Source organism: Talpa occidentalis, unplaced genomic scaffold (assembly GCF_014898055.3).
Source record: "Talpa occidentalis isolate TD23 unplaced genomic scaffold, MPIMG_talOcc4v2.1 talOcc4.7, whole genome shotgun sequence".
Classification (NCBI taxonomy): domain Eukaryota; kingdom Metazoa; phylum Chordata; class Mammalia; order Eulipotyphla; family Talpidae; genus Talpa; species Talpa occidentalis.
In genome coordinates this window covers 107,186,701-107,202,949 of record NW_023605083.1, presented here as the reverse complement: position 1 = coordinate 107,202,949, position 16,249 = coordinate 107,186,701, and the positions used below count along the sequence as shown (strand labels likewise).

The 16,249-nt window shown below is 47.0% G+C and overlaps 1 protein-coding gene across 1 annotated transcript; it reads right to left on the bottom strand.

Annotated features, from left to right (window-relative positions):
- Positions 1–4,430: 4,430 nt before the first annotated feature.
- Positions 4,431–13,503, bottom strand: CHCT1 (CHD1 helical C-terminal domain containing 1). The gene is made up of 6 exons (XM_037493703.2): positions 13,331–13,503; positions 11,654–11,755; positions 11,206–11,381; positions 10,419–10,518; positions 8,202–8,400; positions 4,431–4,733 (listed from the first exon to the last, which is right to left on the bottom strand). Exons 1-6 carry the CDS (start codon positions 13,379–13,381, stop codon positions 4,648–4,650), a joined length of 714 nt encoding a protein of 237 aa, XP_037349600.1. The 5' UTR covers positions 13,382–13,503; the 3' UTR covers positions 4,431–4,647.
- Between the last annotated feature and the right edge of the window lie 2,746 nt (positions 13,504–16,249).

Below are 16,249 nucleotides of genomic sequence, written 5' to 3'. Positions count from 1 at the left end.
CTCAAGCTTGAGGGTGTCCTGAGTCTTCAAAAGATATCTCTGCCTCTATCCATTTTCATTTCCTAACTTCTCCCTGATGGAAGGTTTGTAATGTATCAAAGGCATCTCCAGTATGGTTTAGAATACAGACTAGAAAGGAGCTAAAATCCCACATCTGCCTCTTAGCACTGATCACTTTGGCAGAACAGGCTGACCAGTACAGAGTGGCCTGCTGGTGGTCACAAAGCCATAAATACTACCAGGCTCTCTGCCTACAGACTCTCAGGGCCAACTTGAGATTTTTATGAAGTTATGCTCCTGCACTGGGAGAAGTAATATTACAAATGAGGTGACTACACAAACCTTAGAGAAAGTCCCAAGAGGAAGCATTGTAGATCCCTTTTCTTGAATTTGCCATATTTACTCTCCACTGAGCTGCCCTGAGAAGGCAGGTAACAAACACCATGAAATGAAATGAAGTTGATAAACTGACAATGCAAGCCAAACAATTTTTTCTTCAAAAAGTTGTGATAATATATTCATTGTATTGGAAAATACTTAAAATTTTTTTTAAATACCTATAACCCTATAAATACAAGTGATCGTTGTACTTTTTTTTTTAAAGATTTATTTATTTATACAAGAACGGGGGTACAGGCCAGAACCACAGGAGTGTAAGCGGATTCACCAGAGACAGAGCGGGGAACAGAGCAGGCAGACTGACGAAATATACTGCTGAGGGGAGCGGTAGGCGCAACAGGAGAGGTCTGCCGTGCCATGTGGGACCCTCGCCAACGGGCCAGGATCCAACTGGCGCTGCAGAGGCTGTGGACAGCTTCACAGTGCTGCGCTCAACCACCTGCACCACCAGGGGAGGACTGATCATTGTACTTTCAACCAAGAGATAATATATTGGCACATTTCTTTATCTTTTTGTTCTCTACATGTGTGTTTGTTGCACATTTCATTCATCCTTCATTTACACTTTGATATCCAGATTCCCCACCTCCAAGAAGCCTCCTCAACCACCTGTTTCTGTTGTCCCCAAGTTTACTTCAAAGAGTCGGGCCCTGAGCAGTGACATCTTAACTAAGAAAATACAAACAATCCTAGGAGAAATAAAAGATTGAATCTTGTGAGTTATTTACATTTTGTGGGAAATAAGTGTGTTGGCTGAGAGCAGGTGGGGGTTCTGACCTGGGGGTCATCAGGTCTGAGGTCTCGTCACAGGTTTATCATTGACTATACAACTTTCTGTATGACTTTTCTTGGACCTCTCTTTCCTCCTCTGAAGCAGAAGGTGGTTGGAATAAATGCTCTGTTTTGAGGGATTGATTCATTTAATCTACAAACATTGATTAAGTACTTACTACGTGTTGAGGAACAACAACAAAAAAAGTAGACAAAAAGCACTTCCCTTGTGGAACCTTACATTCTAGTGGAGGAGACAGTCAAAAAGAAATAGAGCCTTCCTAGTGGCGCAAGGGGTTAAGTTTCAGCACTGTGTAGCTATCAGCAGCCACTGCAGCATGAGTTCAATTCCCTACCAGGGAGGTGACCCACATGGCACGGCAGACCTCTCCTGTCTTGCCCTGCTGCTACCCTCAGCAGTGTATTTCAGTAGATCTGCCTGTTTTGCTCCCCTCTCTGTCTCTGGTGAATCCTCTCACCAACTTCTCCTCCCCCCTCTGCACCTGTAGCCTACACCCCAGCTCTTGTATGCATAAATAAATAAATCTTGCAAAAAAAAAAAAACCAAGAAATATATAATCATTAAATATATAGTATTTTGGGGCTAAAGTACTTTAAGAGAACAAAAAAAAAGACTAATGGATATTCAGAGTGTGAGGGAGAGGCTGCAATTTAAAACAGATGTGCCCAGGAGTTACCACCTCTGTGGTGGTGACAGTTGAACAAAGGTTTGGAGGCAGTGAAGGAGTTAGCCAAGTGGTTATCCTGGAAGAATATCCAGGATATCCAGACAGAGGAAACAGCCAGTGAAGAGCCCCTGAGGCAAGAGTGTGCTCAACCAGTGTGACGAAAGGATGGAGGGAGTGAGGTAACAGAATGGATGGGAGGGATTTGTCATAGAGAATCTTGCAGGCCTTTGAGAAGACTTTGGCTTTTAGTCTGCTTAGGACGAAGAGCTATTAGAGAGTTTTGTTTGTTCTATTTTTTGAGCAGTTTTACATACAGAGCAGAAGGTCCAGAACTTTACCCCTGCCTCCTGCCCGCAGGACCAGCTTCCACCTTATCCATATCCCCCGCTAGAGTGGTTCATTCGTTACATTTGATGAAGCTGCACTGACACATCACAATCACCCAGATCCCATAGTTTGTTTTTTTTTAAGATTTATTTTATATTATTATTTTTTCTACAAGAGCTGGGGTACAGGCCAGGGGTGCGGGAGGGTGAGGATTCACCAGAGACAGAGTGGGGAGCATAACAGGCAGACGACAGAAATACACTGCTGAGGGGAGCAGTGGGCGAGACAGGAGAGGTCTGCCGCGCCATGTGGGTTTCTCGCAGGCCAGCCGGCCGGGATCAAACCAGCACTGCCAAGGCTGCAGACAGCTTCACAGCACGGCGCTCAACCCGCTGCGCCACCATGGAGGCCCCAGATCCCATAGTTTACATCAGGGTGCAGGCTGGATGCTGGACGCTGCACTTTTTGTGGTTTTGAACACATGTACAGTACATGTGCCCCACGCACGTAATAGAGTATTTTCACTGCCCTAAAAATCCTCTGTGCTGGTGGAGGGTTTTGAACGCAGAAGGATCTGCCTTTTTGAAATTCTGAAATTCTACTGAATTTCAAATAAGAGTTAAGAGGACTCCAAAAACAAAGCTCACCTGTTTTCGAGGCCTCCCTGTTCCCCCAAGACTCACAAGAAACCCCCTTAATTGCCCCTTCATCCCACCCGCCTTGATGGGAAGATTAAGCCTGTTGTATCCCATCATTCCTCTAGGTGGCGGTGCTGCCTCGCCCACGGGGACACCTCCCTAATTTGGCCTGCTCTCCAGCCTCTCTTTTTCCTGGTCTTTGTTAGTGAATCCCTCAGGCGTAGAGGAAATCAGAGAGCCCCCAATCAACAGGAACATCCTCTTGCCTGCTTGCCCTTCTTTGAAAAATCCTCTCTGCTTGGTCACGACCATCATGGGTCATCCAAGCAGGGCTGACTCCAGGACGGTGCCTTACAGTCCTGGAAGCAACAGGTGTAAGGAAAAAAGAAGACGTGGGACTGCCCCCTTCCACCATCTCTCCCCCCCCAACCCCCCCACCCCCCCCGTATGCTTCCCTGTACTTCTTCAAGTGTAGATTGATATTCATCCTAATATTTTCATTTTTTTAAGGATTTATTTATTTATGCATACAAGAACCGAGGCACAGGGCAGAGGTGCCGAGGTGAAGGGATTCATCAGAGACAGAACAGGCGGATCTACTGAAATAGACTGCTGAGGGGAGCAGCAGGCTAGACAGGAGAGGTCTGTTGTGCCGTGTGGGTAGCTCCTTGACTGGCGGGGGATCAAACTCATGCTGCAGTGACTGCAGATAGCTTCACAATGCTGTGCTTAGCCCCTTGCACCACCAGGGAGGCCCTGCCTCTGTCTTATTGGGAGCAAAGATGAACACTTTTCTATTTACTTACTGGCCTTTTGAATATCTTCTTAGGTGAATTGTCTGTTCAGATGTTGCCCATTATTGCTTTTCTATTGCTGAACTGAATGTTTTCTCTATAGTTTAGACATCAACCTCTCTTATCAGTTATGTAATGTGTAAATATTTTCTCCCTTTCAATAGGATAACTTTTTAATCTACTTTTATTTTTTCTCACTTAGCAAAAGCTTTTTAATTTGTGGTAACCCACTTGTTTATTTTTGCTTTTAATTCATTTACCATAGGGGTCAAGTCTCCAAGAATATCTTATCACTGATATCATGGAATACTTTGCCAATATTTCCATCAGCATATTTTATTGCTGCAGGTCTTATATCTACATCTTTAATCCATTTGGAAGTTTTTTGTGCATGAGATTAGAAAGTGATCCAACTTCACCATCCTGCCTCTCACTTTCATGCACTTTGCTCACAAAGTCTCCTGAGCATCTCCCCAATATTCAAGTCACACCAGCTCACCCACTACTTGATGTTTTCTTTGCCACTGTCCCCACCATGTTACCCACCAAATGAAATTCAGACAATTTTGACAGGCTGCCAGACTTAATGTTCTCTGACTGACTCCAGGCCTACTCCACCCCGTGCTCCCTACTGGCAACACACCTCAGATTGTCAGGGCTTCCGAAGTCTTCCCTAGACACCTGTATTCACCCGCGGGAATGTCTGGTTCCAGTCCATCTCACCCCATAGACTGTGAAGGTCCTTGACACAAGTCGTCTGTGTATCTTTGGGATATCTGCCGCTGAGGTGACGGCCATTGTTTTTTAAATAAATAACAAATGAATGGTGATTGTTAGCCAAGTAAAGTAAAACCATCTTAAGGATGTTTATTTTCTCCCCCATTTAGAAATAATTAAGACCTGTGTATCCTTTAGATAAAGACAGTTTTCTTTCCTGTCCTTCAAAGTTCTCCATCCCGCAGTGAACAGGTATTGAAGATAAATGCTCTGGGACCCCAAGGGTGCTGTCCTCTGACCCAGATAGCCTTCTTATGGGCAGGTCTCTGGAGCTTCTGAGGCCTCCATAATCCTCTTTCTCTTGAGTTTTGAATTTTGAGGATGTTTCCTTAAAGGACCTGGAAAAAAAGTCAGAGATCGTCCTGATGACATCACAAAGAGTAAGAACAAAAATCTTACAGCTGAACTATATGTCCTTACTCTCCTCTCACATATACCTGTGAGGGAGGGAGATGATTGCACCCTTGATTTACAGATGAGAGGTCTCAGCAGGGACAAAGTAAGGATGTGGCCTGCCCAAACCCTAAGAGCAAGTTGGGGTATAGTCAGGACAAGGGCCACATTCCTTGCTTGACTCAGATGCTTCCTCAATCCTAGCTCAGGTTTCAGACCCCAATTCCTGGGACTTTGCTACACGACTATTTGCAAAAGTCTTTGACAGCTCATGAACACAGTGCCAAATGACCAGCACACAGGTCTCTTTCATCTGCACGGTGGATTCAATGGAGGGCCTCACCATGCTCATGGCAAGTCCACCAGGCAGTGCGTGACACACATGAAGAACAGCTTTGTCTTGCCTTGTCTCTATCATAACCCAGCCAAAATGTGTAACATCAATTCAACAGGTCTTTCCATCTAAAGTTCTGTTTATTATAGGTCAATTCTAAAAGGTGCAAAAGGAAATTAACAAGAGGGTCTCCCTGGTGGCACAAGGGGTTAAGCGCAGCACTGTGAAACAATCCGCAGCCTCTGCAGCACCAGTTAGATCCCCGGCCAGCCAGGGAGAAACCCACATGGCCCAGCAGACTATCCTGTCTCGCCTGCTTCTACCCTCCACAGTGTATTTCAGTCAGTCTGCCTGTTCTGTTCCCCACTCTGTCTCTGATGGATCCTCTGACCCACCACACCTCTGGCCTGTACCCTGGCTCTTGTATGCATAAATAAATAAATCTTTAAAAAAAAAAAAGAAATTAATAAGAAAAAAGCAGAAAGTAGAAGTTTCTGCAGAACAGCCTGGTCTCTTCAACAGATGAAGGGGGCGGGGTAACAAAAGGGGCATTGTTAGGTGAAAAGCATGGTTTGGGAAACTGGTGCAATCCATACCTCCACTGGGAATTTGAATATGAAGCAAATAATTAACAATTAGATGAAGTGAAAACATTAATATGGAAGACTGATAAAATTAACTGAAAAACAACAACAAAGTAAGGCCTTGTTTTGGTTAAAATAGACATGCAGTTGACCCTTGAACAACATGGTTTGAAACTGCACATGTCCATTTAAGACATGGATTTTTTTTTTTCTAATCTGTTGGATTCAAGTCCACAGACACTGGAACCCGTGAATATAGAAGGTGAACTACGAGGGACTTGATGAGCATCTTTGGATTTTATTATCTGAGAGGTTTCCCAAAATCAATCCCCCCCCCCTACACCCTAGACCCAGGGATGACTATATTAAAATTTTGGGGAAGTCAAGGTATATGAGGATTTCCTAATGTGGGGTGGGGGCATTGGTGCCTGTAGGGTAAAGAAAATATCAGGCTTTTCTGCCCTTCTGCCATCAGGATAAATGATGGATCCTTGTCCTGAATGTATGCCTGATGGCGGGCACCTGGAATAGGGTGTGGGCATAGGTAGATGGGATTCAGCTGAGCTAAGACTGTGCTTTTAAGGGCGACGTCACGGGGACGCCAGCAGCAGCAGTAGAAGCTGAAGCCGAAGCCGAAAGAGAAGCCGAGAAACAGCAGAACGAACTCCAGAGAGCTCAGATAGAGTGAAGATTTGCTGGGGGCTGGGAGGCCTGTTAGCTAACAGGTCTCCCAGCCCCCCAGCCAGACCCCTGCCTGCCATATGCCTGGTGAACCCCAACAAAAAACCTGCAAAACCACTGAGGACTCTGACTCCTCCTTTACCTGGTCTGCATGGGATCAGAAAACCTGCTCAGTGGTCCAGTCCTGCCCTTACAGTGCCCCTAACTCTGGAGATGTTTAAGGGCAGCGTATATTCATCTGCATAAAAATAATCCGGAAAGTGTTAACAGTGGTGATGACAATATGATGTTCATATTTTCTTATTTTTGCTTAATACAGATGTATTACCCTATTTTCTGTGATATGCTTATGTTTGAAGTAATGAAATGTTATTTTAAGAACTGTACAAAAGCCAGACTTGTTTACCCACCAGCCAAGGCTTCTTCCTGTTATGCCCTATCCTGCACATCTGTGCTTCCTTCCACTCACCTGCAAAGCAGGGCGGTCTGCTCATTGCCTTCACCTCTGCACATACCCTTCCTCCCACTCCTCCGCTCCCCTCCCTCCTCCACTTCCTACCCCCTTCTAGAGAGCTTGTTCCCCAACTTACCTCCCCAGGTAGCCTGTCCTACCTTTGCCCTATGGACTCACATTGCTCTTCTCTAAAGGGGGGGGAGGGAGGGTAATACCTATTTAATTGGGGTGATACAGAGGCTAAGTGAGATAAAGAGATACAAAGCACCTGACCCAGGGAAAGGTTAACCCAAATGCCCGGAGCTCATGCTTCATCTGATTCAAGGACTGCTTGGCCTAGATCATCTTAATGATGGACTGTTCTCTATTCCATTGTTTGTTTGACGTCCTTAATTTAAACATAAGGGCAAAAGGAATCTCCTAGAGCCCATGCTGGGTTCTGGATCTCAGTAGCTGCTGAATCTAACCCAAGCCTATTGCGCTTTACCTGTCCTTACCTTGATCTCACACAGCTGCTGACCTGCATTAACCCCAGTTAGCCAGGCCTTCAGAGCAATACCCGGGTCCAGTTCAGGAGTCTGCTCTAAGATCCTCAGGCCACCATTTACCTTCACTTTCCCTGCCACTCTAGGACACAGCTGAACAAGATCAGCTAACTGTGGCCCAGGAAGCTAGTTCCAGAAGAATTAGAGGTGGGTAGCTCCAACATCTCTCCACAGCACAGGGCGGAGAGGCTCCTTCATAGGTTTCGGTTTGGCAAAGGCCCCTTTCACTGAGAGGCTGTATTCACCAACCCCACAGCCTTGGTCCAGAGAGCCAGGCCAGGTGGTCACACAGCCATCCGCTGGACTTCCTCCTCACTGAAGGAATGAACCCTCCTTTAGCTCATGCTCCACCCAACACTGGCAGAGGGCGTCCTTTTGCTGCTGGGACACTTCCAGAGAGTCCTGTTCCTGGTGGCCAGAAACAGCCTCAGCACTGCTTCTAATCTTGTGCCTTTGTTTACATGGTAACTGAAAAATGCAGGAAACAAAACTATCAAGAGACCTCCACGTGGAGGGTGGCTGTACGGAACACTACAGGAAACACCAAAAACGTTAGTAGCCACGGCCAGCCCAGGCCGATGGGTGATTTCTCTCTCTAGTTTACCTGTAGGTTGCAACTCTCTGTAATAAGCTTACCTGGAGCGTGGGAGGGACTAGGAAAAGGGGGGGAAAGTGGAGAAGGGGAAGGAAAAACAGGAAGAGAAATGCTGGGCCAAGGGAAGACGGAGTGGGGAGAGGAGGGTCGGGAGGCTCCCGGGTGCAGCAGGCACCCGCAAGGCCCTCCTCCCAGGCTTCGCCCACCACCCAGGCATCACCTCTCCTGATGTGGAGCGGGGACATTGGCTCCCCCAGCAGGGAGGCCTCGTGGTGGCCCGGGGCCTGCATCTTGGACAGCCTTTCCTTCATGCCGCTGATGTTGCCTCGCAGCCCCCAGGCGCTGCAGAGCTTGGGCAGACTGTCTTCCTGCTCGGCCAGCAAGGAGCTCTCCCGGGTGTCCAACGGGCAGAACGCCACCTGCAAGAGGCCTCGGTGTTGAAAGGAGTGTGGACAAGAGTGGGGCCCACCTCCCAGAGGACCTGCTGAGGCCTGGCTGCCCCGACATGTGCCTCACCAGAAGGACGGGGTGAGAGTCACAGACAGGAAGTGAAGGACCTAGGGGACATGGAGGCCGGTTGTCAACTGTCTCCTTGGTGATACATGTCCTCTCTTTATTGAGTTGCTGTCTTATTTGTAATGAAACAAGGGTATTTGTGTTGCTCCCTTCGCAAAATTAAAACTGAGACCCTGCAAATACCTTTTAAATTTTTCCTAACCAGTGAAATGATAGCTCCTTCTATTCAGAGAAGGAATCAGTGAAATGTTCCACAGATTCCACTAATGTTCAGAGCTGGAAACAGGCCCAGATTTGGCTAAAGCTGCATGGAGGGTCCCCCCCCTTGAAGGGGGGTTGGGGGGGCATGTTAGAGCTGGGGTCTCCTCAGAGCCAGATTAGGCTTGACTGGGTCTTCCCCCCTACTTGCATGTGGCCTGTGTCCAGTGTCGTCACCTCCTGACATTTGGCATCTTCATTTATAGTCCGTGGACAATAATTCTAATTACCACGTAGGTTACTTTTGAAGATCACAGGAGGAAACATGAAGGGCCTGGACATAGAAACTGTTACCTATAATTATTATTTTTAACTAGTGATTCTTAAAGTGTGTTCTGTGAACACTTGGAGGTCCCTGAAATTTTTTCGACCTCGCAGAGCCCCGAAAAGGAGGGGGAGAGAAACTAGGGGGTTCTAATGTAACCTAGTATGGAAAGTTCATGAATATAAACCCGACAAGGCTACACACTGTATGACCTGACTCTGACATTCTGGCAAAACTATAGCAAAAAATCGGTGCTTCTTTGGGGAGGAGAAAAGGTTAAATAGGTAGAGCACGGGGCTTTTTTTTTTTTAGGGGAAGTGAAACTATTCTGTATGATACCGTAGTGGTGGATACATCTCATCGTACATTTGTCAGAACCTATAGAATGTGCAGCACAAAGAATGTAAATGCATATTGGCTTATCAGTGATGGCAAATACACCCCACCAATGCACGAAGCTAATGGTAAGGGAAGCAGGAGGGGGAGATATACTCTACTGCCACTCAATTTTTCTATAAACCTAAACTACTTTAAAAGTTATGAATTTTTAAAAGTTAACTGATATTCAGGGGTGGTATTAAAAAAATCCACGATTATCCAAAAATGCTTCTCTTTTCCAACTCTATGGAGCAGGTTTTTTTCATGTACTTCAATCAAATCAATATACCACAAGAGAGTGACCGCCTCAGCATATGTGACAATCCAGTTGTCTTCTACTAAACCAAACGCTACAGAGATTTGCAGAAGTGTAAAATGCCACTCTTCTCACTACCTTTCTTGTTTTGAGAAAGTTATTTTTCAAAAAGATTATTTATGTTAACATATAATGAATGCCTTGTTTCTGTTTTTAAGAGAGCTAGCAAATTCATATTTTTGAATTTTTTCTTTAACCTTAATTTCTAATAGATCAAATATCAAAAGAAATAAGCTACATAAACAAATGTTTTGGGAGGGAGGGGTGTTCTCAGTGATTTTTAAGAGGGTAGACATGACCTAGGACCAAAGTGTTTGAGAACCACTGCTTTCGGACAGTGCCAGGTCGGGCTCTGCGGACAGTCCCAGGAGCATTTCCTAAGCTGTGCCTGTCTGCCTGGCCACCACTGTCCCTCCCTGGCTCCTCAAGAATGTCCCTGTCCCTGCTAACTTGGGGCCAGTGTGCAGGGTGAACAGAGAGTGAACACTAGAAGCTGAGTCTCTGCTCTCTTTAGCCAATCTGTGCTCACTGTAGGGGTAAAAATGAGGGGCACTGGGGTCGTTTCAGGCAGTGTGCCTCAGAAAGGACCCAGTGAGCACTGGTGTTATCAGAGGGCCCCTCGGCTTAGATCTCCCTCCAACAATCATACAATACGCCAGCCAACCCCTCAGCTGGATCCAGAAGAGCTCTCCTGCGAGCCTCACCAGGGACTTGGCTGTCTGGTTGCTCTTGGTGTACTTATAGAGCCTGCGAAGCTGCTTGGCCTCCAATTCTGAGAAGAGGGAGACAAATCTCCACAGCATCCTGCGGGGAGAGAAACACAAGTCTGAGGGAGGCTGTCCCCTGAGACTTGGTTGGGGGCATGGAGAGGAAAGAATTTTTTTTTAAAGATTTATTTATTTATGCATACAAGAACTGGGGTACAGGCCAGAGGTGTGGGGAGTGAGAGGATTCACCAGAGACAGAGTGGGGAGCAGAACAGGCGGATTGACTGAAGTACACTGCTGAGGGGAGCAGTGGGCAAGTCAGGAGAGGTCTGCTGCGCCATGTGGGTAGCTCCCTGGCCAGCCAGGGATTGAACGCATGCTGCAGAGGCTGCGGATAGCTTCATAGTGCTGTGCTTAACTCCTTACGCTAACAGGGAGGCCTGAGAGGGGGGAATTTGCCTTGAATACCTGGTCCTGGCGATGAGGACCTGTGCCACACACTTGAACAGTGGTTTTTCAATCAAAGAACATTCTTTTCAGGTCAGGAGAGGTCTTCGTGCACTGTGTGCACAGCCAAAGTGCCATCAATGCTGCCCTGAGTGACTAAGGGACCTATAATCTCCAGCCTATTCTCTCTCCCTCTTCACCAGCCTCACTCCGAGATCCCAACTCCTCTACATACTGGTGAAGAAGGGCTGAGGGATCTCAACTGAGGCGTGACCTTGAATGGAGAAGGGGTGGCCCAGGTGTGGGTGGAGTGAGGAGGACAAGGAGGCTGCCCTACTTTTTCCAGTGCTTGATTTCCCAGGCTCGGCAGTAGTGCTTCAGGAAGGTGTTAATGTGGTCCCCTAGGACCACCAGACTCTGCTTCATGTACTTTAGCTTCTTCTTCTGGGGAAGGTCCCTGGGCGGATGCAACTTTCTCAGGAACTTCTTCAGCGGCCTTAGATATTCTTTACACTGAGGAGACAACAGGTGATGTGAGACATCACAGGAGAAAAATGGTATAGGCTGCCCTGAGTGTCCAGCAGGTGGGCACGGATACCGTCCTTGTCACCCAGGAGGGACTGTGTGTGTGAAGGGAGGAGTCTCTAGTCAACATTCTACTCTTCTTCCTTCCCAAGAGTATGACAAGAGGGAGCCTGTGACACAGGTGTGAGCTGTGATACAGGTCTCCTGCCTGGGGAGGAAAGCGGGGAGGGGGCAGGGTCTGGGGTGGGCCCCTTACTCACAATTTTGAAGGTGTCCTGGCCCAGGCCCTTGGCATGGCGCACAAGCGCATCCCTGGCAGGGGTGGTGCTGGAGCGCCTCTCTAAGCAGGGCACGTCCGTCACCTGGGGAGAGGCAGGGCACAGTGGTCAGCTGGGGGCTTCGGCTACTGCTTCTGTGGGGCGGTGCTGGGCAACCATGGCCCCAATGCCGGCCAAAACCCTTTTCACTTTCCCTATGACCTCTTCCTTGAGCCAGCACTGAGGTGAGGGAGCCCTGGGCCAAGAAACCCATCTTTGAGAAACCCTGCTTAGAAAACCAAGAATGCCCTACCCATTTCTTTTATAATAATTATAGCAGGCTACACTAGCTGACTTTGAAAAGCACTTGATAAACATTAACATATTTTATTCTCCCACAAACTGTGAGGTTAGCTATTATTACCCCTGATTACAGATGAGAGCACTGAGGCACCAAGGGATTGGAGGTCCTCAAATAACTTTGTTTCATTCAACTTCAGTTTATTATGACTTCCAGAGAAAAGAAATCTGGGCCCATATTATTGAATGTTGAACGTTGCTGGTCATTCTACTTTGTTTTCTGCTTAGAGTTGCAGTTTCCAGGAACTTTCCATGTAGGTAACTCCCTGAGGGCATGAGCAGGGATTCATTCACCCATTCATTTAGCTGACATTTATTAAGTGCCTAAGCTTCAGGTCTACCTCTTTGCATGTCTAACCTTTAGCATCGTTCCATGCTAAGGTGTGCCCAGGAAAACCTGTGATGGTGATGGTAATAACAAGAAGGAAACTTTTGACAGCAAAAGTGGGACAAATAAAGCGGAAAATTAATAGACAAAGGGATTGAATCAATACTAGAAGTCAAGGACAGGATTAGACTAACACATTGACCTTTCAAAAGTCCCACAGTAAAAATGAGTATTAACTCCAGCCCGTATTCAAGGGAAACAAGGAAGACTCAGGACTAGACCACTCGGGATGAAGAGAGAAGGGCTAGGGAAGGAGGTAAGTGAGGAGGATATGGGACCAGGGTTCCTCTAGGAACTCCCAGAGGGGGAGTTCTGGCTAACCAACTCCATAAATACATTAGAGATATTACACAAGCAAACCATAAAAAACACACACACACAAACACACACACACACACATGCTCTTCTCTCTTCGTAACCAATGAGGTAAGACCCTTCTCCCATCATTTCCCCAGGAAAATATGTACTTAATAATCTGTTTGAATGAGTTAACCTTCTCTTGTCCTTTTTTTTTTTTTTAAAGATTTATTTATTTATACAAGCACTGGGTACAGTCAGAAGTGCGGGAGGGTGAGAGAATTCACCAGAGCCAGAGCGGGGAGCAGAGCAGGCAGAAGGACCGAAGTACACTGCTGAGGGGAGCAGCGGGCGGCAGGAGAGGTCTGCGTGCCATGTGGGACCCTCCTCTGGTGGCCGGGGAGCAGCCGGGGATCGAACCGGCGCTGCAGAGGCTGCGGGCAGCTTCGCAACCCAGTGCTCAACAGCTGCGCCACCGGGGAGGCCCCCTTCTCTTGTCCTTTTGACCTCTTGCTAAGCTCACGTGCTGCACCATTTTTGCTTCTCTTCCTTGATTTCATATTCTCTGCTTTTCAAAACAAACCTCTCAAGAACCCTCCCTGTCTCCCTCCATCACATCCTCAGCCCCATTTCACCGTCTCCTGTGGCTTATCCTCTTCACCACCTTGCCCTTCTGAGGCCTCCATCCCCACAGAGGCTCTAGCGGCCTCCAGCGCTGCACTCCGTCAGTCCCCTCAGGCTTCTGACTTGCTGCTTCTGTGACCTGAGCATCTCAGGGAGTGAGGCAGGTTGGCTCCAGAACTCTGAGCAAAACCATGGTAACTGCCAACACAGAGCCCAGCCCCCGCCCCACACCCTCATTCCTGGGGGTGGCCACCAGCCATCAACTTCAACTGGAAGCTGGACTAGGGAACTGAGCAAGATGTGCCAGGTAGCCCCATGATGGTGTCAGAGTTTACTACTGGCCAGTGGGGGCTGCCACCCCTTTTCCCAAGAGAACTGTCTGATGCAATTGATTTTGAACCCTGATAAGGCTTTTGAAGTAACAGTCCTAGGAGATCTCCTTCTGCCACCTCAGTTACACCATTGGCTGCCTGAAAAAGTGAAGACCAGGGTTTGTAACATTCTTTCCAAATCTGGACAAAAAACAAAGGACTTGGACACTTCTTTGAAAAAGGACTAGAGGGTGTGTTAAAAAAAAAGTACAGGATACAGAAAATTTCTACTGTGACTGATCTTCTATCCCTCTGAGCCTCCAAGAAGTTAATAAGCCAATGGTGTTGGCTTGGGTGGTGGGACTGTTGGGGGAGGACAGGCATATCATAGTATAGACAAGCGTCATGTATCTCAACCCGCACAGCCATTTTCCCTAGGGTAGATACCAGGAGTGATCTCATTTCATCAAGGAGTGGAGACACATATAGCTCCCGTAACTTACCCATGGTCCGTGGCCACTAAGTGGGGCATGCGGATTTGGGTCAAACTCTGGCTTTCTTCACCAGTTCTGCCTTCCAGAGATCTAAGGCTAAGAAATTAAACTCCGCAAGGCTGGGGAAGGCAGGGGAGTGTGTGTGTTGGGGGAAGAGGGGTGTCACATCTGTTCTCTGCACCTTCTGGCTCAGGCGCTCCAAGACACCAGGACTAAGTGGAGACCCCGCCCCTGCTAAGGTACCAGCACCCCCTCACCTCCTTCATCAGCACACAAGGGGTGCTGTGGGTGGTGGTAAATGATTGCAGCCTTGGTTTACTCACTTAAACTGCATCTTCTTCCCTGGAACGCTGAACTCCATCTCCTGGCCTTTACCTGCATGTCCTCTGGGTCCTCTTCTCCTGCCTTTGCCAGCACTGAGTCTGACCATCTGGGCTTGCGTCCAGCCACAAAATCTGCTCCCCCGCCCCGAAATCTAGAGGCAGTATTGACACATGACAGGGAGATGGTGGCTCAACATTCCTGGGGGACAATGTGACTCTAACTTTAGACTGGAAGGTGTGTTCGCTGGGCTTTTTTTCAAGATTATTTTGTAGGCCCTCCCTAGTGGCCTAGGAGACAGTTATCGCCTGGGTTTTTTTTTTTTTTTTTTTTTTAATAGAGGCATTTTTATTTATTTATTTATTTGTTTTGTTTGTTTGTTTGTTTGTTTATACAAGCACTGGGTACAGTCAGAAGCATGGGAGGGTGAGAGAATTCACCAGAGCCAGATCGGGGAGCAGAGCAGGCAGAAGGACCGAAGTACACTGCTGAGGGGAGCAGCGGGCGGCAGGAGAGGTCTGCGCGCCATGTGGGACCCTCCTCTGGTGGCCGGGAAGCAGCCAGGGATCGAACCGGCGCCGCAGAGGCTGCGCGCGGGCAGCTTCGCAACCCAGCGCTCAACCGCTGCGCCACCGGGGAGGTCCTGGCCTGGGTTTGATCCCTGGCCAGGGAGCAACCCACATGGTGCAGCAGACCTCTCCTGTTTCGCCTGCTGCTCCCCTCAGCAGTGTATTTCAATAAATACAACTGTTCTGCTCCCCACTCTGTCTCTGGTGAAACCTCTCATCCCTGGCACCTCTGGCCTACACCCCAGTTCTTCTATAAATAAATAAATAAATAAATAAACAAATAAATAAATAAATAAATGTTTTGTGGCTGGTAAAAAAGATAATTATATTGAAAAGAATGAGGGGAGAAGAGCTAATACATATCTATTGGGAGTGATAATTGGTCATGTAAAATGCTAAATATGCACCTCTTTGACCCACAAATTCTACTTCTAGGAATTAGTTTTAAGGGGAGAAGATGTGTTTTTGAGGATAGTTACAATAGTGACAATTTGGAAACAAATAAGGGTCATCAATAGAAAAGCGTCATGAGTAGCTAAGTTTTGGTACCTCCATACTTAAAAACATCACTCTATTAAATATTAAAATTAATGTGTAAAATACTACCAAAACACTATAAATAGTAATTAAAATTTTAAATGTAAAATTACTATATATTTAATGACATGGAAAACAGCATGATCCTATTTTGTAGGTATGCATTTATATAAGTATAGGGGAAAAAATCTTGAAGGATATGTTTCAAAATATCAAGAGTCATGCATTTTCTTTGCATTTGCCTACATCAAAAAATTAATATGCTTTAGGGCCTCCCCGGTGGCGCAGCGGTTGAGCGCTGGGTTGCGAAGCTGCCCGCAGCCTCTGCAGCAGTTCGATCCCCGGCTGCTCCCCGGTCACCGGAGGAGGGTCCCACATGGCGCGCAGACCTCTCCTGCCACCCGCTGCTCCCCTCAGCAGTGTACTTCGGTCCTTCTGCCTGTTCTGTTCCCCGCTCTGGCTCTGGTGAATTCTCTCACCCTCCCACGCTTCTGACTGTACCCAGTGCTTATATAATAAATAAATAAATAAAATAAATCTTTAAAAAAATATATTTATAAAAAAAATAATAATATGCTTTATATTTACAGTCAGGAAAAAGAGGAGAGCTGTGTCTGTTTTTGAAAACCACTTTAAGGAATAAATAACATCATTAAAGTGTTTTATAGTGCTAAGTTTAAAAAATAAAACACAAAAGA

Excerpts from the sequence above, each read along its gene's own strand:
- CHCT1 (XM_037493703.2), bottom strand. The coding sequence starts at position 13,381 with ATGGAGGCCTCAGAAGGGCAAGGTGGTGAAGAGGATAAGCCACAGGAG. Across the intron at positions 11,756-13,330 it reads AGGATAAGCCACAGGAGACG|GTGACGGACGTGCCCTGCTT; the intron begins GTGAAATGGGGC and ends GCCTCTCCCCAG. Across the intron at positions 8,401-10,418 it reads ACCAGACAGCCAAGTCCCTG|GTGGCGTTCTGCCCGTTGGA; the intron begins GTGAGGCTCGCA and ends GGCCTCTTGCAG.